Raw genomic sequence first — 17,440 nt, 5'->3', positions numbered from 1 at the left:
CCGGGTATATAACAGCCAGAGACTATTTAGAACTCATAGAAGAGGCCAAAGCAAATTATAAGTAACATTTATGATGTTTTTTCCTTATTCAATATTGTGAATATTTAATGAAGTACACGAATAATTGATAATGAGCTCTCAATTGAGCGTCTGATATTTCAATAATTATTTAAATCATTTATAGATATCTAGGCCTTTGTTCCGTACCTCACGTTTCCAGAACAAAGGAGTTGTTCTGTTCATAGAGCAACACAATAATTATATAATCAGCCATTATATAAAGCCAGTTCTTCCTTTTTGTATACCACCACAAATTGATTTCCTGTTTGAACGCCGCCAGGGCAGAATGACATCAAACTATAATCAGTTTTGTTTTCATTTTAAATTGAAATTAGACAAAAATGCTTGCAAAAATGATATGATAATTTAAAAAAAAACAATTCATGAGTACCACGTCGTAGTCTAAACATAGAATAAATTATTTTGTTGATCTTAGTTTTCATGTATTCTTTTCACAAGTAGGGGAGATAGGGGCTAAAAGTCACAAATTCATTCTATTCTCCTCTGAATATTAAGTTGTATGCTAAATTAACCTTCAAGTATAGCATGGGTATGGTAAGGGGAACATTGATTGTGAAAATACTCTTGACCGGGAGCCATTAACCATCAAGTATAGCATGGGTATGGTAAGGGGAACATTGATTGTGAAAATACTCTTGACCCAGGGGAGCCATTAACCTTCAATAATCTAAAAAACAATTAGTATTAGAACTCAATGTTGATTCTGACGTACTTTAAAGTCTGGAAGAATTTGTTTTATTTGAAACAAGACATTCTTACACAAAACGCCACTCGACTTCCAATTTTGACGTAAAAGTTCGATCAACATTAACTGCTATGTTTACAATGAGTAGTAGGCCCTATAAACATTTGTTATACAGTAGTTTATTGGAACTAATACAGTAACAGGACAATATGCTTTTGTTGCAAATGCCATCCATACTATTATCACTTCACAGTCGATTAAATTCTGTAATTCAGACTATGTATAAATGGAAGTTTTTATCAATTTTGAATATTGTAATTGCATTGTTTGTATTTTAACCTAAACATAAATTAAGTTGTTTTAATTTTTATATTTTATATTTATTTGTTTTTTTTATCGTACTAATATTTGCCAATATTTAATATGAATTTCTATTGTTATTTTATTATGATAATGGACATATAAAAAGTGTCCAGTACTTGAGTTATTATAACCTTGATCAATTAGGCCTCTTCCGGTTCAGCTTTTTTGTGAACATTTGTCACAAAATAAATTCTTTCGAATCAACAGTACCAAGAAAGAAACGTTTGTGTCAATGGGTTTCCCTTTATCGGTCTGTCTCAGGGTTATTGCATGTGTTTGTGTAGGATGACCATGGAGCTAACGATTTATGATCTCCTAATAGGGTATACATTTTGTATTAACGAGTGACAGTCAACCTCGTTATATTAGGTGTGGGGTTTTGTTCCAGGGCGAGGTAGCCGTCTTAACACGAGCACTATATACTTTCGTTTATTACCTTTCTGATTTGTTAGGGTTATAAGGTACTCGTCATTCAACATTCCTATGACTGTAATATCTGAAAATCTGTCTGTAAGTACGATTGATATATTATTGTAAAAATAATTAAAGGCGGAAGTAAAGTTCTAAGCAATGCCGCGTACTTTGTTGCATGTTCTTTACACACTGTTGTAAGATCGCATACCGGAAAGCTATACTGGATGTGCTTTCTGTTAAGTTAGTTAAAACGGTTGTTGAAACAATACAATTTTTAATTGAATTAGGCTATAGAGTTAACCCTATAAATGTCACCAACGCCCTCCACCCGATTTCTAAAGGCTGTGAAAAGCCTACTTATGATAAGTATCTGCAGTATTCTATAGCCTTGATCTCTTTTTCTATCAATCGTTCCGACAACATGCATAGGCCTATGCGGTCATGTCAACTGTTAAAAATAGAGTTAACAAAAAATTATCCATTAAAGTAACAAGAACATTTAAGAACTAACTTAACCAAAAACATGTTTTACGGCCTACATTTTCACAAAATCGATAAAACAAGTCAATATAAACAAGTTCATAGAATGATATTGTGGAGTAGGCCTAATCGGACTAACTGGAGACCCGGGTCACTTTAGGCGTATACCATGGAGCTATACTCCGAATTGGATTTCTTTTATTTACAATAAGAAAATGATTTTATGAATGGACGTATATTTATTTGATCACTCCACGGAGTAACTATCCAAATTATACTTAATTGTGTGTTTTATATTTCTTTATTCGTACTAAAATATTCTGATGTCGCGATCAACGTGTTTCACACGTGTCTTTTCCATTGAGCGAGCACACCCTTTAAACACAATGGAAGTGTCCAATACGCGGTCATTATTCGAAAAACTTCCGCGACACGATCACCACCTCCACCATCGAGAGAGTCACACACACAACTTAACCAACCTAATATTAATAATAATATGGAGGTAAGTAAGATTTAATATCTTTGTTGCGTAAGCTTTTGCCTTTAGATGGGTAATCTAGACTGGTGGATGTGTTTGTGCAACTACTCCTGATGATACTCAAAGTGAATAATAATCCATCATACCAACCATGGCAGCGCAGACAGCAGCAGTACCATTCAATCCTACCGTACCTAGGCCTAGGCCTTAGGCCTACTATCTACTACTGTATATATAACTATAAATATAGGCCTAGGCTAGGCATATGCTAGTAGTACACAGTAGTTTGTAGTATATTACAAACCACTGATCCATCGGCTTCACGCCTAGGCCATAGGGCTACTCTAAAATGGATGAATGATCATGTACAATTTACAAAACCTTCCTTGACCTATCTTCGTCCATAAGAACACAAGATCAGTTAACAATAAAACAAAACAATACCTAGCCTACCTCACTCATCGAGAAAGAAGCCAAATACAAGCAGGGGCGGATCTCTATAAAACTAGGTTAGTGGATCATGTTAAACACATTTTATTTGATATACAAAATAGGTAGGCCTATTACAAGTTTGCATACTGTTCACTACCAACAATTCTGAATATTCCAATATTTTGGTTATACCTACTAATTCTTGATTTGCACTCTGTTCAATCAGACAGGTGTAAAATGTGAATCATTTCCTCCATTCTTTTTAAAGGGTTTTGGGCTGAAAAAAATCAAAATTAGTGATTAGATAGCAAAACAATTTTAAACTAGACTTGAACTCACTTTGACAAGTTAATTATCTGCTCTACAAACATCATGTGCACATACATAAGAAAATGTACACATACAAAGATGTAACTCCTCCTACGAAAAATAATTTTGATTGAACAAGAAAATATTAAAATATGAGAAAGATTAGGGTTCAAATAAGCTATATGCACTCACTAGGTGGCCTTACTGTACAGTGGTCACCATCCATCCTGAGAAGCTATAATAAATAGATTCAAAATAGGCATGTTCTTTTTTCATAAATTTCCATTAATTATCCATTTTTTGGCAATAACAATAACATGCATATTTGCATCATTATTTCACAATTAAAGTTCATAAAAATAAATAAAATGTATCACAGAAGCTGAAGGTATACAGAAATGAAAATTTGTAAATATTGGTTGTTTCACTCTATTTACATGTTGTGCGCAAAGCAACATTTGGAAATGCTCAAATGTCCGTATAGAAAGTTGATTTTTTAAAATTAATTTTGCTCATTTTAAAATAAATGTGTGCTCCAACTTTTTATGAAACACGCCATTTTTACTCCACAGAAAGTTGATCCTTGATATGAATTAAATTGTCAATAAAACTTTTAGTTTTTAATAATATCATTGAAATTCATGAAATTGTGCGTAAATCACCTTGCAAAACATCATTAAAACATAGGAGGTGCACAGTTTAGAGAAATGCGACCAACAAAAAAGGGACAGAATGAAAGAATAATATTGAAAAGCAAAAAAAAAGATGATTTCATGCAATAAAAGGTTAGCTGTATTCACCAAGTGCGTAACTATAAGAAAAAAAAGATGATTCCATAGAAGCACACGGAGTTAACTCTCCAAAGGATAACTAATAAAATTGTTTTAATTTAATAATCATAATATAAATTCAGATACTGCAGTTATTAATAAAAACATGACAAAACAAACATAATGCAGTGTCTGACCTTTAATACAAATAATACTGAGATTAGAAAGTAAACAAAGAAAAAGAGAAATTACACAATGTAATGTACAGGTACATACAATGTATGAAAAATTATTAAGACAATCCCTAACACTTACCTGGCTACATCTGATTGGTAGATGATTTGAATGAACATTGTATTGTGCATCTTCATAATTAAAATGTAAAGACACATGTTATTATCTGTATTACATGTACACACTTTTACTTATTGATCGCTCACTTATAAATTATGCGTCATAGAAAGTAACCATGTACAGGTAATTGTTTAAGGTAAATTATTTTTAACATTTGTATAATTTGTATTACGAACATGTTGAACAGTGAAAGTAGGTATTACTACTAGTATAACCTATGTTAGGAAAGGGCATGAATAGTAATACAGACTGTGTTATCAAACTGTACTTGGGAAAGACTAAAATATAGTTAGAAATTGTAGAAATAATGTGATTTGAATGAAAGAATATTGTCATGAGTTGAAAGAGAAAGAGCAAATATGAAAATTGTCAACCCTATTTAACGAATAAAATTATTTGATATTTTTGTTTGATAATTCGAATTTTAAACTTTTAATATTCAATTTATTACAGACACTCATTTACTTATTACCACAGAACATACAGTTAGAGTTATTGACAAACTCTACAGCAACATTTCCCATTGTACAATATTCAACAGTTTCAATTTTTAGAGATTATTATAATTAGAGATATTATTTTTTTTTCTATTTATTATTTTAACATTGAAATTCTTTAATTTCATTTGAATGCAACAATGATCCCCAGCAGCATATTACAGAAGTTGGTCTGATGTAAACTAAAGACTTAAATTATTATTTCTGGGTTAAACGTTTTTTATTGAACCTTAAAATAACCACATTATAATGCTAACATTTAAAAACTAGTCAATTTAAATTAATTTAGATGCATCGTATATGTACAAAACAACTGCCTAACAAACATGAAATATTTATTTGTAAGTATTTGATTAGCATGGCCTTCCTATTAGACAAACGGTATTAGGGCCTGTTACAACCGTTAATGTAGAAAACGCCAACTAATGTTGAAACAACCGTTAATGTAGAACAACCCACCGCGGCGCTTATGTAGTAAAACCTCCAGCTTATGTAGAAACACCAAAAGCTTATGTAGTAAATAAAAATCAACACCAGCTAATGTAGAAACGGTCAACAGCTTATGTAGTAACGAAAATTGCCTCCCAGCTTATGTACAGTAGTTACTATCGCCAGCTAATGTAGAAAATGTTATATATTTTGTAAAAATGTCTCAATCATGTGCAAATGCATCGATCTTTACTTAGCTATCAGTCTTTCCTCTGAAAGTGGGTTGTTCTACATTAACGGTTGTTTCGACATTAGCTGGCGTTTTCTTCATTAGCGGTTGTAACAGGGCCTCTTCAGAAAGCATAAGCCTGTGGGTTACTTTTGTATCATTGACGTCAACTCTGTAAACTCAGGGAAAAGGTTAGTGCAACAAAGCCACCTCTTAGTCTTACTACACTGACGATTCATTTATTGTGAAACCCCAAAGGTGGTACAAACTTAGGATATGAATGCATACCTACCATCCAAACACTTTAATTTGTAACAAGACCATGCATTAGTAAATTGATTCACCTTGAAAAGAAGTGACCCACCTTGCGTGCAATACAAAGCTCCATAGACATAATGTACCATAAAACCTTGAAAAGAAGTGACCCACCTTGCTTGCAATACAAAGCTCCATAGACATAATGTACCATAAAACCTTGAAAAGAAGTGACCCACCTTGCGTGCAATACAAAGCTCCATAGACATAATGTACCATAAAACCTTGAAAAGAAGTGACCCACCTTACGTGCAATACAAAGCTCCGTAGACATAATGTACCATAAAACCTTGAAAAGAAGTGACCCACCTTGCTTGCAAGCAATACAAAGCTCCATAGACATAATGTACCATAAAACCTTGAAAAGAAGTGACCCACCTTGCGTGCAATACAAAGCTCCATAGACATAATGTACCATAAAACCTTGAAAAGAAGTGACCCACCTTGTGTGCAATACAAAGCTCCATAGACATAATGTACCATAAAACCTTGAAAAGAAGTGAAACACCTTGCGTGCAATACAAAGCTCCATAGACATAATGTACCATAAAACCTTGAAAAGAAGTGACCCACCTTGTGTGCAATACAAAGCTCCATAGACATAATGTACCATAAAACCTTGAAAAGAAGTGACCCACCTTGTGTGCAATACAAAGCTCCATAGACATAATGTACCATAAAACCTTGAAAAGAAGTGACCCACCTTGTGTGCAATACAAAGTTCCATAGACATAATGTACCATAAAACCTTGAAAAGAAGTGACCCACCTTGCGTCCAATACAAAGCTCCATAGACATAATGTACCATAAAACCTTGAAAAGAAGTGACCCACCTTGTGTGCAATACAAAGCTCCATAGACATAATGTACCATAAAACCTTGAAAAGAAGTGACCCACCTTGCGTGCAATACAAAGCTCCATAGACATAATGTACCATAAAACCTTGAAGGCCATGGGCTTCTTTTTTTAGTACTCTTGGGTGGGCTTCATTTTCCAGATGGGTTTCTTTTTCAAGATTACTATTGCAGATCAAAGCTAGAGGAAGGCTTCTTTTCAAGATGGGTTTCTTCAAGGTTTTACATATGAACAAATTAAATTATACATGATTTTTTTCAAATAATCTATTATCAGATAGATAGGATGTAGTTTGATAACAAGACGCACATTTAGGTCAAAGTCCTATAATTGACTATAGCCTACAGTTAGACAATAAATGTTTATGAGTTGATGTAAGTCAGACTAGGCCTCAGCTGCAAGACAAATGAAGATTGGCCTCACTTGGTGATAATTGCCGTTTAATAATATGAGTATTGTTTATGATAAATTTGTTTTAGTTAAGATCATGGGACTGCTGACACTTATAGTAATCTAGTTACTTTAGAAGTCCCTGACCAATTCATCTATGTATATTTTACATTATTGTCAAATAAATATTATGAAATGAATTGGGGTTCATGCGATCGAGATGATGAGACGAGAATGGTACATGTGTGCGTGGGATAACGTGACCATTTTTTTAATTTTTTGTCGATTGCAAAGTGAGAAGAAGCACCTAACGGCTGAAAAAAATATACAGTGCTTTTTTGATATTTTCGAACAGTTTTTTATTTTTCCTGATTTCTCAAAAACTGCTTATTTTTATATGGATTTTTTGTTTGTTTTGTACCTACTAATATTAATTTACTAAGAAATAAGAGAAAGAAAAGCCCGGAGTACACCTCCACTTGTACCTACTAATATTATTTACTAAGTAAATAAGAGAAAGAAAAGCCCTGAGTACACCTCCACTTGTACCTACTAATATTAATATACTAAGTAAATAAGAGAAAGAAAATCCCTGAGTACACCTCCACTTGTACCTACTAATATTAATTTACTAAGTAAATAAGAGAAAGAACAGCCCTGAGTACACCTCCACTTGTACCTACTAATATTAATATAATACTAAGTAAATAAGATAAAGAAAAGCCCTGAGTACACCTCCACTTGTACCTACTAATATTAATATACTAAGTAAATAAGAGAAAGAAAATCCCTGAGTACACCTCCACTTGTACCTACTAATATTAATTTACTAAGTAAATAAGAGAAAGAAAAGCCCTGAGTACACCTCCACTTGTACCTACTAATATTAATATACTAAGTAAATAAGAGAAAGAAAATCCCTGAGTACACCTCCACTTGTACCTACTAATATTAATTTACTAAGTAAATAAGAGAAAGAAAAGCCCTTAGTACACCTCCACTTGTACCTACTAACATTAATTTACTAAGTAAATAAGAGAAAGAAAAGCCCTGAGTACACCTCCACTTGTACCTACTAATATTAATTTACTAAGTAAATAAGAGAAAGAAGAAATAAGAAAAGAAAAAAACAAATTAAAAAATGCTGAAACTAAATCTTTATAATAACTTTTTTCTTTTTCAGAAAAGAATCTAGAACAAAATGAATGTGAAAAAGAGTGTATTTTACCAGCAAGAGAATCAAAGAACAATGAATTATGCTGTAAATGGTTACTGTGCTATGCCAGACAGAAACAATGTAAGAAATCCAGTTGAGAAGGAAAAGAACATTCCAAAAATGACTGATGGCATGGTACCGGTACAATTGTATGGTATGCATGCTGTTCATGGTAATGCCAATCTGATAAATAATGACATGTTACCTAACATGCAGTATAATGTTAACTATCAAGCAACAACGAACTACGAAGGAACTATGTACAGTCGCACTCCAGTTTATAACATACAAGGCAATTCTATCACTAGTAAAAACTTGCCAAAAATGAACTATGAAGGAACTATGTACAGCACTCCAGTTCTTAACACACCAGGCAATTCTAGTATCACCAGTAAAAACATGCCAAAAATGAACTATGAAGGAAATATATACAGCACTCCAGTTCATAACACACCAGGCAATTCTAGTATTACCAGTAAAAACTTGCCAAAAATGAACTATGAAGGAACTATGTACAGCACTCCAGTTCATAACACACCAGGCAATTCTAGTATCACCAGTAAAAACTTGCCAAAAATGAACTATGAAGGAACTATGTACAGCACTCCAGTTCATAACACACCAGGCAATTCTAGTATCACCAGTAAAAACATGGCAAAAATGAACTATGAAGGAACTATGTACAGCACTCCAGTTCATAACACACCAGGCAATTCTAGTATTACCAGTAAAAACTTGCCAAAAATGAACTATGAAGGAACTATGTACAGCACTCCAGTTCATAACACACCAGGCAATTCTAGTATCACCAGTAAAAACATGGCAAAAATGAACTATGAAGGAAATATATACAGCACTCCAGTTCATAACACACCAGGCAATTCTAGTATCACTAGTAAAGACATGCCAAAAATGAACTATGAAAGAACTTTGTACAGCACTCCAAGTTATAACACTCCAGCTAATTCTAGTAATCCCATTAATTCCCATCAAAACACTAATTATATTTACATGCCAACTGTTATTAACATGCAATCTGCACATTCTTTGCCACAAGGATGTGGAAAATTTTCTGCCAGTGTCATACATCCTAAACAAGAAGATTTTTTTTATGACAAGAACAAACTAGAAAAAACATTGCAGCAAGCCAATTCTTTGTGCCTAAGCTTTAATTCTGAAACACTTAAGGATTTAGGAAGATCAAAGGCAATGACAAATCCACCAACAATGAGAGATACTCGGGTGAATAAGAGTGTTGTTCCAGTAATAGTTGATGTACAAAGTCTTGCTCCAGACATTCAGACATCTAATATCGCAAAAATTTATATTAAAGGTGAAACCCATCATCCATTTTATCAAAATAACTGTACTGTCCTGAAGCAGCCTAGTGAAAATATCAAGTTTAAAAGTAAACTGAATACACAACATGGAAGAAAAGAGCTTCAATTGCCAAGCCTTAACACTGATAGTAGAAATGAACTTCTTAAAACTTATTCCATGAATAATAATATGGTAACATATTTGTCAAATCAATTACAAAGCTCAAAAGAGAGAAACAAACAACATTATGATTATAACACCAGTTTAGCACGTACAAAACAGGTGTCCGTGAAAGAACCTACATACAAACAACCATCTCCTACTTTGACCGTTAGAGACCTACGGCAAAAATCTTCTACAGAAATGTGTGCACAAAATTTAATTGTGCAAGATTCACCTAATGCACTGCCAAATGTGTGTTATAGTTTTGACAGTGACAATAAAAAAACTGTAGATGATTCAAACGTATACAAAAATAGGTCAGACAGCTTGCTTCAGTTGCAGCAATATGGAACAGACCAAGGTGACTATTCAAAATACCAACTAACAACGATTCATAAACAGAAAAACTCCATACATTGTTCAAGCCCCTTTGACTATGAGTCTGTGCACTATAAAAATGAAACCTATGCAAATTACAAAAACAAGAAATTTCAACAAGGTCTTTTAGTGCAGAAAGCAGCTGAATCGAAAGGCCAATTGATATCTGCTCTGCAAAAGAAGCCAGTTTTGAATTATGCCTCTGAAAAACAGATTTTAACCAATTCAGTACAATGCATTGCAAATGAACACAAATCACAATCCATTAACACAGTTTCTGTTAAAACAGAACCTTCTGAGGCAGTTTCTACATCCACTGATAATAAAAAGAAGTGTCTGGACATGCAGAATGTACCATGTAGAAAACAAGTACAGATGTCTATAGTAAACTATTTTCAGAAGCAGACTAAAGAGGTAATGATATTTTCTGAAGACAAATGTCGAATTAAAGGTGAAAGCTGTACCAACTCACAAAGTCATCAAGATTCTTATAATTTACCATATACACAGCCAGTTTCAGCAGATAAATATTCAAATTGCAACTACAAGATCAATCGGTCTGATACTATGTTACATAGGGAGAATGTTCTAATGTCTGAAGGTAACAACAGTGTCAATTTGAAACTCTGCTCTCCTTTCATGCCAAGAGATTTAAAACAGACATCTCCTAATGCACATCAGAAACATCCTAATGTAGGTCTACATAAAGATCAAATGCAAACCTCTGCAGGTGAATACATTAAAACCAACATAAGGAAGCAAACATCTCCTTATGAAGAAAGAATGAATGAAAGAGAGCTTATTCCAGTTCATTCTGAGGAAAGCATTAGCATCTACCAATCAAAAAAGGGTTCTACACAAAGAAATCCTGATTGTACATCAGCAAATCAAAGCTGTGCTAGTGACCAAACCAACGAGATCTCTTCAAGTAATAATATAAGCTCTACAAATTATTCTAACAACCAAATTATGCAGTCCTCGTTGACCTTGTCACATGAAGAGTCTATGCCAATTACAGGAGGAAGACATTGTGCCAACAATCCGGTCCATCAGTTGGCAGATGACCAATGTGCAACATCTCCTGTAAATCATCTAGATTCAGTTCAGAGTTATGAAAAATGTTTGAAATCTCCTGATGTACCAGGAAATCAACTAGTGCTCAGTAAATCTTGTGAAAAAAGTCATACCTCATGCATATCCAATGATATACACCACCAACTTCAGATACAACAATCTGACAAGGATTCTTCAAAATATTTAACATTAGAAAAAGTACAAATCATGCAAGACAAACCTGAAAATAGTTTGTGTTTGAAGAATTCTAGCATACCAAAAACTACTGTTTGCAAAGAAGTTTTAAATGATAAAAATACGAAAGAACTTTCAATCTCAAAATATACATGCACATTAAAGCAAACATTGAAGACAAATAAATTAAAGATAACATTCCGTAAAGAAGCAACACCTTTGGATGCAGACTATTCCATTATAAACAAAATGAATTGTAAGGAAACTAAGACATCTTCACCTGTTCTCTTTTACAAGAAGGGTGATTGTCTCACAACGTTAATGCATAATATGTCTGCTACAAATATGCCTGCTGACGTCAGTGAACTCTTAGACGAGAAGGAGTCTGATAAACTCTTTTTTCCAAATATAAGAGTTATTGCTGACAAGTTACCGCCTTATTTTGATTATCAAACTCACTTATCAACAGAAAATACCAGAGCATCGATTGCAGACAAATTGAATAAGAACAAAACAGATGACGAGATTCTACCAAAATACCATGGTAGAAAACGTGTGCAAGATTTGACATTAACCTCTAATGACGGTATATTGAAGAAACCAAAGTATGGAATAGAAAGTACCCGTTCATCAGCACAAGAGTTGTCTGAAGAACTAGAGACTTCTGACAATGTAAAAGAACCTGAAAATAAAGGCACTATAGAAGCAATACCTAACCATTCTGAAACCAAAACCGATTTTGAAATTGTGGAATTTCGACAGAAAACCCATGGAATAAATAAAACACCTTGTTTACATGAAGTCAATGAGATTGTAACTCGGGAGGGATTAAAACATTCTAGTTTGGATAACTTTCAAAATAAAGTTACTAAGCCAAATATAACTCCTAATCAAATTGAAACGAACAGAAAATATTCAATTCACTCCAATATGCAATACTTACCTAGTGATTCCCAAGAAAATACTAAATTTCAACCTGATAAAATTAGTTCGCTAACAAACTTGAATAATAATAACATTGAGAAGAAGAAAACTGCTTGTGTACATCCGTTTAAAGATTTAATTAGAAAATATAATTCAGAAGAAAAAAACAGAAAACAACAACTTTCGAAGATAAGTGATGATGAGAAAGCAGCCTTAAAAGAAGACAATTTCAAAAGGCAATCTGTTTTACCAGGTTGTAGTAAAGTACGCTATGGCGGTGTGCCAATCCAAAGGCTGGTGAAAATGTCCTTTTACGGAGTTGAAATACCTTGCATCACTAGATATGACAAGCCATTTTTACCACTTAACTACATCCACAGACGATTTTTTCGCAAGAAACCGTTAACGCAGTTTAGACGTGTTATAAAAGAATTACGTATAAATAAACGTGAAATGTCTGTTGCAGAACAGAAATTACTAGAAACCATTTTAAGAAAATATAACATAAAAAGTTCCAAATTGATTATGTTTTCTGAATTTGTGCAACATTTTGAGAGGATTCACAAAAATATGGAACAATAAACCAGGGAAGAATTTTGATTTAACTCTTCCCTGAGTAAACTAACAGTAAATAGATTTCAACACATTGACATTATGGTCTATATTAATAATAAGCATATTTTATTATGTAATAAAATGATCATTACTTGAATAACTTCGCTGGGAATTGAATAATTTGTGAACATTTTGTTAGCTATAGCTATTTATATACCAAAGTCAAATTATAAATCGATTTTTGGGAATCAGTTGCTTGTTTACTTCTAAACGTCGTTTTTAATTACAATATAATAACGAATTTTATTATTTTTTTTCTTTCTTTTTAAATCAAAGAAAAACAATTGTTAGTGGCAATATTTAAATAACACGTTTTTGTAAAGATACAATATATAATTTCATGTGTGTTTAAATTTGTATAAAGTAAAAATTAAATAACAATTCGTTTCTTATTCTGTATTGTCACTTTTTGAAAGAAAGTTCGACAATAGAAATTGTAACATTATCATTAGGCCTACTTGTATCGTGTTTACTTCTTTATTCACTGCAGCATACCAAGCATTTTAAGCGTTTGTACAGATTTGTTATAAAATGTAATGTTTTTATAATGTGTGTACAGTACAAAACTTTATTCTCATTAAACTGATTGTTGAAAAATAAATTGCATTAAATGTTAAATTATATATCTATATAATAAATGTCATTAAGTGTTAAATTATATATCTATATAATCCACAAAGATCTACAACATATTCTTGAGTCTTCACTTGCTGGGCTTCGCAAAGTCTCAACAAGTACGTATATATTTTTGAGTGACGTTTTTTTGGATCCGAGATATTCTTATTTTTTGCTTCAAAATAGAGAATATTTGTCCAAAATGGGGAAATGTTTGACTAGCGCATAGTGACAACGTGCTGCCTCAAAATGGATAAACTGTCAAATTAGATCGAGTAATTATGATTTGTCCAAATAGCTGTGGTTGGCCTACTTTAATATTGTGTCCAAAAGAGAAACTATCCACAATATAGTAAAATCTTGAAATTAAAGTGCACTAGGTAAGGATTGAACCCCTGGGCCTTGTAATGGGAAGGCAAGCACTTTACCCACCAATCTACAGGCTGCTCGGCACAAAGACAATTAAGATTTTCTAATCAAATTCTGGCCATTTCAAATTTTAATGAAACATAAATGGACGAGATAATAAAAGAAAGTCATATAAACAAAAGAAAACTAAAAGATTGTGACCGAATCAATATATTCATATATTGCATATTACATATTGTATTGTTAATAAATCATTGCTTGTAATCTTATCTATAGCCTTTGTTTGCAAATCAAACATGCATGCCCAGTTACTTCAAATCCACCAAAATGATATATTTTTGTTTCATTAGTGTTATTTAGTTCAATAAATATTGATTTACGTTTGTCTGTCTTTTTACCAAATCACACACAACGACTTTCCTCTTTAGCAAACAAAGATGTATAGTAGATTTCTTAAAACTTGCCTGCAATTAAATATTTTTGTCTTCATTATTACTCCTTTCGAAGTCAGTTGTGGTAGGTATTTGTTATGATTTATTACTATAAAAAGTATATAGGCCTACTTTTTTTTCATATTTTTTATTTAGCTTCGGTAAAGAAATTTCATTGAGAAATTTTTTATTTCAGTAAGAATGTCTCTTTCCAGATCTATATATATATAGTTCAGAAAAGAAACCTGACGCGCATGTTTAAAGTGTTTTTTATACCTCATTTTTTCTAGATTCAAAAAGTATTTTGATAACCACCTTCTCCTTCTTTGCACCACTTTTTACGAGATCCTATTTTAATACCTCTACTACATGCTCGTAAAGCATTTCATATTGTTATATTGACGTTTAAGATTAATGATTTGTGGTGGTTTATTATAGTTCATCATATGTTTTTAGTCGCGTGGACGCGACTCTATAGTTCACTATGTCGGTCTGTCTGTCGGTCCGGTAGCACTATGCGTTTTAGCACGTGACTTATGGCTGTTGGCCTTGTTTTTCTTGGATTTTGTATATTCTAAAACTACGTATTTTATTTTTACACATTGCCCATAATTCGGTATCTGACAGAAGTTCACTAAAATGTGTAATTTTTAAATAATTCTCAATTAATTCGTTAATCTTGTTGCAGTACATGTCATCTTTGATATATTCATTATCTTTTTTCCAATAACCTTTGCCTTGTATTTCCACCGACTTAACATATTTATCCATATCTGAAGGTAAAAACCAATAATCTAATATATATGAATTGGGGGATTATTTTGTTTCCATGGTAAATCTTTTTTCGTTATTGTGTTTTAATCTCCAGATATCTGTAAGTTCAAAATGTTCAAGTAGTAGCTTTAATGTATTTGTTTTGCAGATAGATGTGCCTCATCGTGGAGTTACTTTGAAGGAAACTGTTATAAAGTGTACTGTGATCCTTCTAATTGGTACAATGCTAATTTACAGTGTGTGGCAGACAATTCGTATATCATTTCCATCTCTTCAGCAAACGAAAACTACTTTGCTAGTAATGGCAGAACACAATGTACACGCACGTGGATAGGTCTGAATGAGTTGGATGTGACTTGGAAGTGGACGAGCAACGAACCAGTTAGTTTTACTAGTAAGATAACGAAACAACTCATTCTGTCGTAAATATTATATAAGTTCATTTATTACTTACACAGTACTTTATTTAATTGTTGCATGCTATCAATTTTCATGTTGTGCACGTACCTGGTATGATAAATTATTATTTATTTTATTTTTTCTATACTGTGCAAAAATTACATTAGAGATATATTATAAGAATAGATGCTTATATAATAATAAAAAAAGAGGGTTATTGTTAAAAATTATGTGTTAAAGATACTTTTGTAGTAAATAGTATATCTGAATCCTTAGACATTGGTGCTTGGAAATAAATTAACCTGCACATTTTAAAAAACATCTTTCATTATTTTTCTTCAGGCTTTATTTAAAATTAATGTTGACCTTTATCATACAGATTGGGCGCCTGGTGAGCCAAATAGGGCACATGAAAATTGTGCTGAATTGTATGACGATGGCACATGGAATGATAGAGTTTGTGCCGCCGTGCAAGGATACATTTGTGAAAAGAAAGGTTAGAATATACAGATTGGGCGCGGGGTGAGCAAAATAGGGCACATGAAAATTGTGCTGAATTGTATGACGATGGCACATGGAATGATAGAGTTTGTGCCGCCGTGCAAGGATACATTTGTGCTGAATTGTATGACGATGGTACATGGAATGATAGAGTTTGTGCCGCCGTGCAAGGATACATTTGTGCTGAATTGTATGACGATGGCACATGGAATGATAGAGTTTGTGCCGCCGTGCAAGGATACATTTGTGCTGAATTGTATGACGATGGTACATGGAATGATAGAGTTTGTGCCGCCGTGCAAGGATACATTTGTGCTGAATTGTATGACGATGGCACATGGAATGTGCTGAATTGTATGACGATGGTACATGGAATGATAGAGTTTGTGCCGTCGTGTAAGGATACATTTGTGCTGAATTGTATGACGATGTTACATGAATGATAGAGTTTGTGCCGCCGTGCAAAGATACATTTGTACTGAATTTATGACGATGTCACATGGAATTTTAGAGTTTGTGCCGCTGTGCAAGGATACATTTGTGCTGAATTGTATGACGACGATGTCACATGGAATGATAGAGTTTGTGCCGCTGTGCAAGGATACAAATTTGTGAAAAGAAAGGTTAGAATATTGATTTAGTAATAGGCCTACATACAGTTCTTTATTTTACAATTTGCATTAACACAACCTTATCGTTTATTTTGTTTCAGATGTAAAAACAGCAAGACTGATGTCGGTAAAGAAACACAGAAACACATGTCTAACTGCCGAAACATTGAGTGCATTAGCTGTTGGTCATCTGTTAACAGAAAGTCTAACACGTTGTTTTCAATACTGTCTCTTAGCTGACGGATGTACTTCGTTCCAGATGCAACATATCTCAGACGAAATCATTTGCTTCGGTCTTAAATCTAGAAAGACTGACGTAGCTCATGGTCTGGGAACAAGCAATTGTGATTTGTTTGATTTGATTTGATATTTCTATATCAAATTTGTATTCTTAATCATCTGGTGAAGATGCCATGTATTTAAAAAATATGTTTTTTTGTGGGAGCTTTGTTATTTTGCTACTTTTGTAATTTTGTGGTCTAGTTTTTGATTTAAGCGGTGATAATTATTATTTACACATTTCGCGGATTCGAACTCGAACGTAGCCTATATTAAGCATTGATATCAATGGCCACGGTGTTTTAATCACTGCTGAGCTTAGCCGTGATTTACGAAATCCATTCTGTTCGAAGAAGGAGGATAGGTGTATTTAAATTAAAACTTCAACGACGCGATCAGTCAAGCTTGTGTCAAGCTAGCCAACAATAAGCCAGCCAACAATAAGCCAGCCCACTTTTATTTTTTCCAGCCAACAATAACTATGAAACGCCGTTTGTGCATTCTTTACATTTT

At 33.1% G+C, this 17,440-nt stretch overlaps 1 protein-coding gene and 1 long non-coding RNA gene across 2 annotated transcripts; both read left to right on the top strand.

Annotated features, from left to right (window-relative positions):
* Window positions 1-2,475: 2,475 nt before the first annotated feature.
* LOC140062927 (uncharacterized) lies at window positions 2,476-13,547 on the top strand. The gene is made up of 2 exons (XM_072109322.1): window positions 2,476-2,528; window positions 8,269-13,547. The coding sequence occupies exon 2, from the start codon at window positions 8,287-8,289 to the stop codon at window positions 12,913-12,915; it is 4,629 nt and encodes a 1,542-aa protein (XP_071965423.1). The 5' UTR covers window positions 2,476-2,528; window positions 8,269-8,286; the 3' UTR covers window positions 12,916-13,547.
* Window positions 13,548-15,379: 1,832 nt separating this feature from the next.
* Window positions 15,380-16,762, top strand: LOC140063172 (uncharacterized). Its single transcript, XR_011847581.1, has 3 exons — window positions 15,380-15,531; window positions 15,916-16,032; window positions 16,750-16,762. It is a non-coding gene; the product is annotated as an uncharacterized lncRNA (long non-coding RNA).
* The last annotated feature ends 678 nt before the right edge of the window (window positions 16,763-17,440 follow it).

Source organism: Antedon mediterranea, chromosome 11, assembly GCF_964355755.1.
Source record: "Antedon mediterranea chromosome 11, ecAntMedi1.1, whole genome shotgun sequence".
NCBI classification, from domain to species: Eukaryota; Metazoa; Echinodermata; class Crinoidea; order Comatulida; family Antedonidae; genus Antedon; species Antedon mediterranea.
Note: the sequence above shows the minus strand (reverse complement) of the source record. Positions and strands in the feature narration are given on the sequence as shown.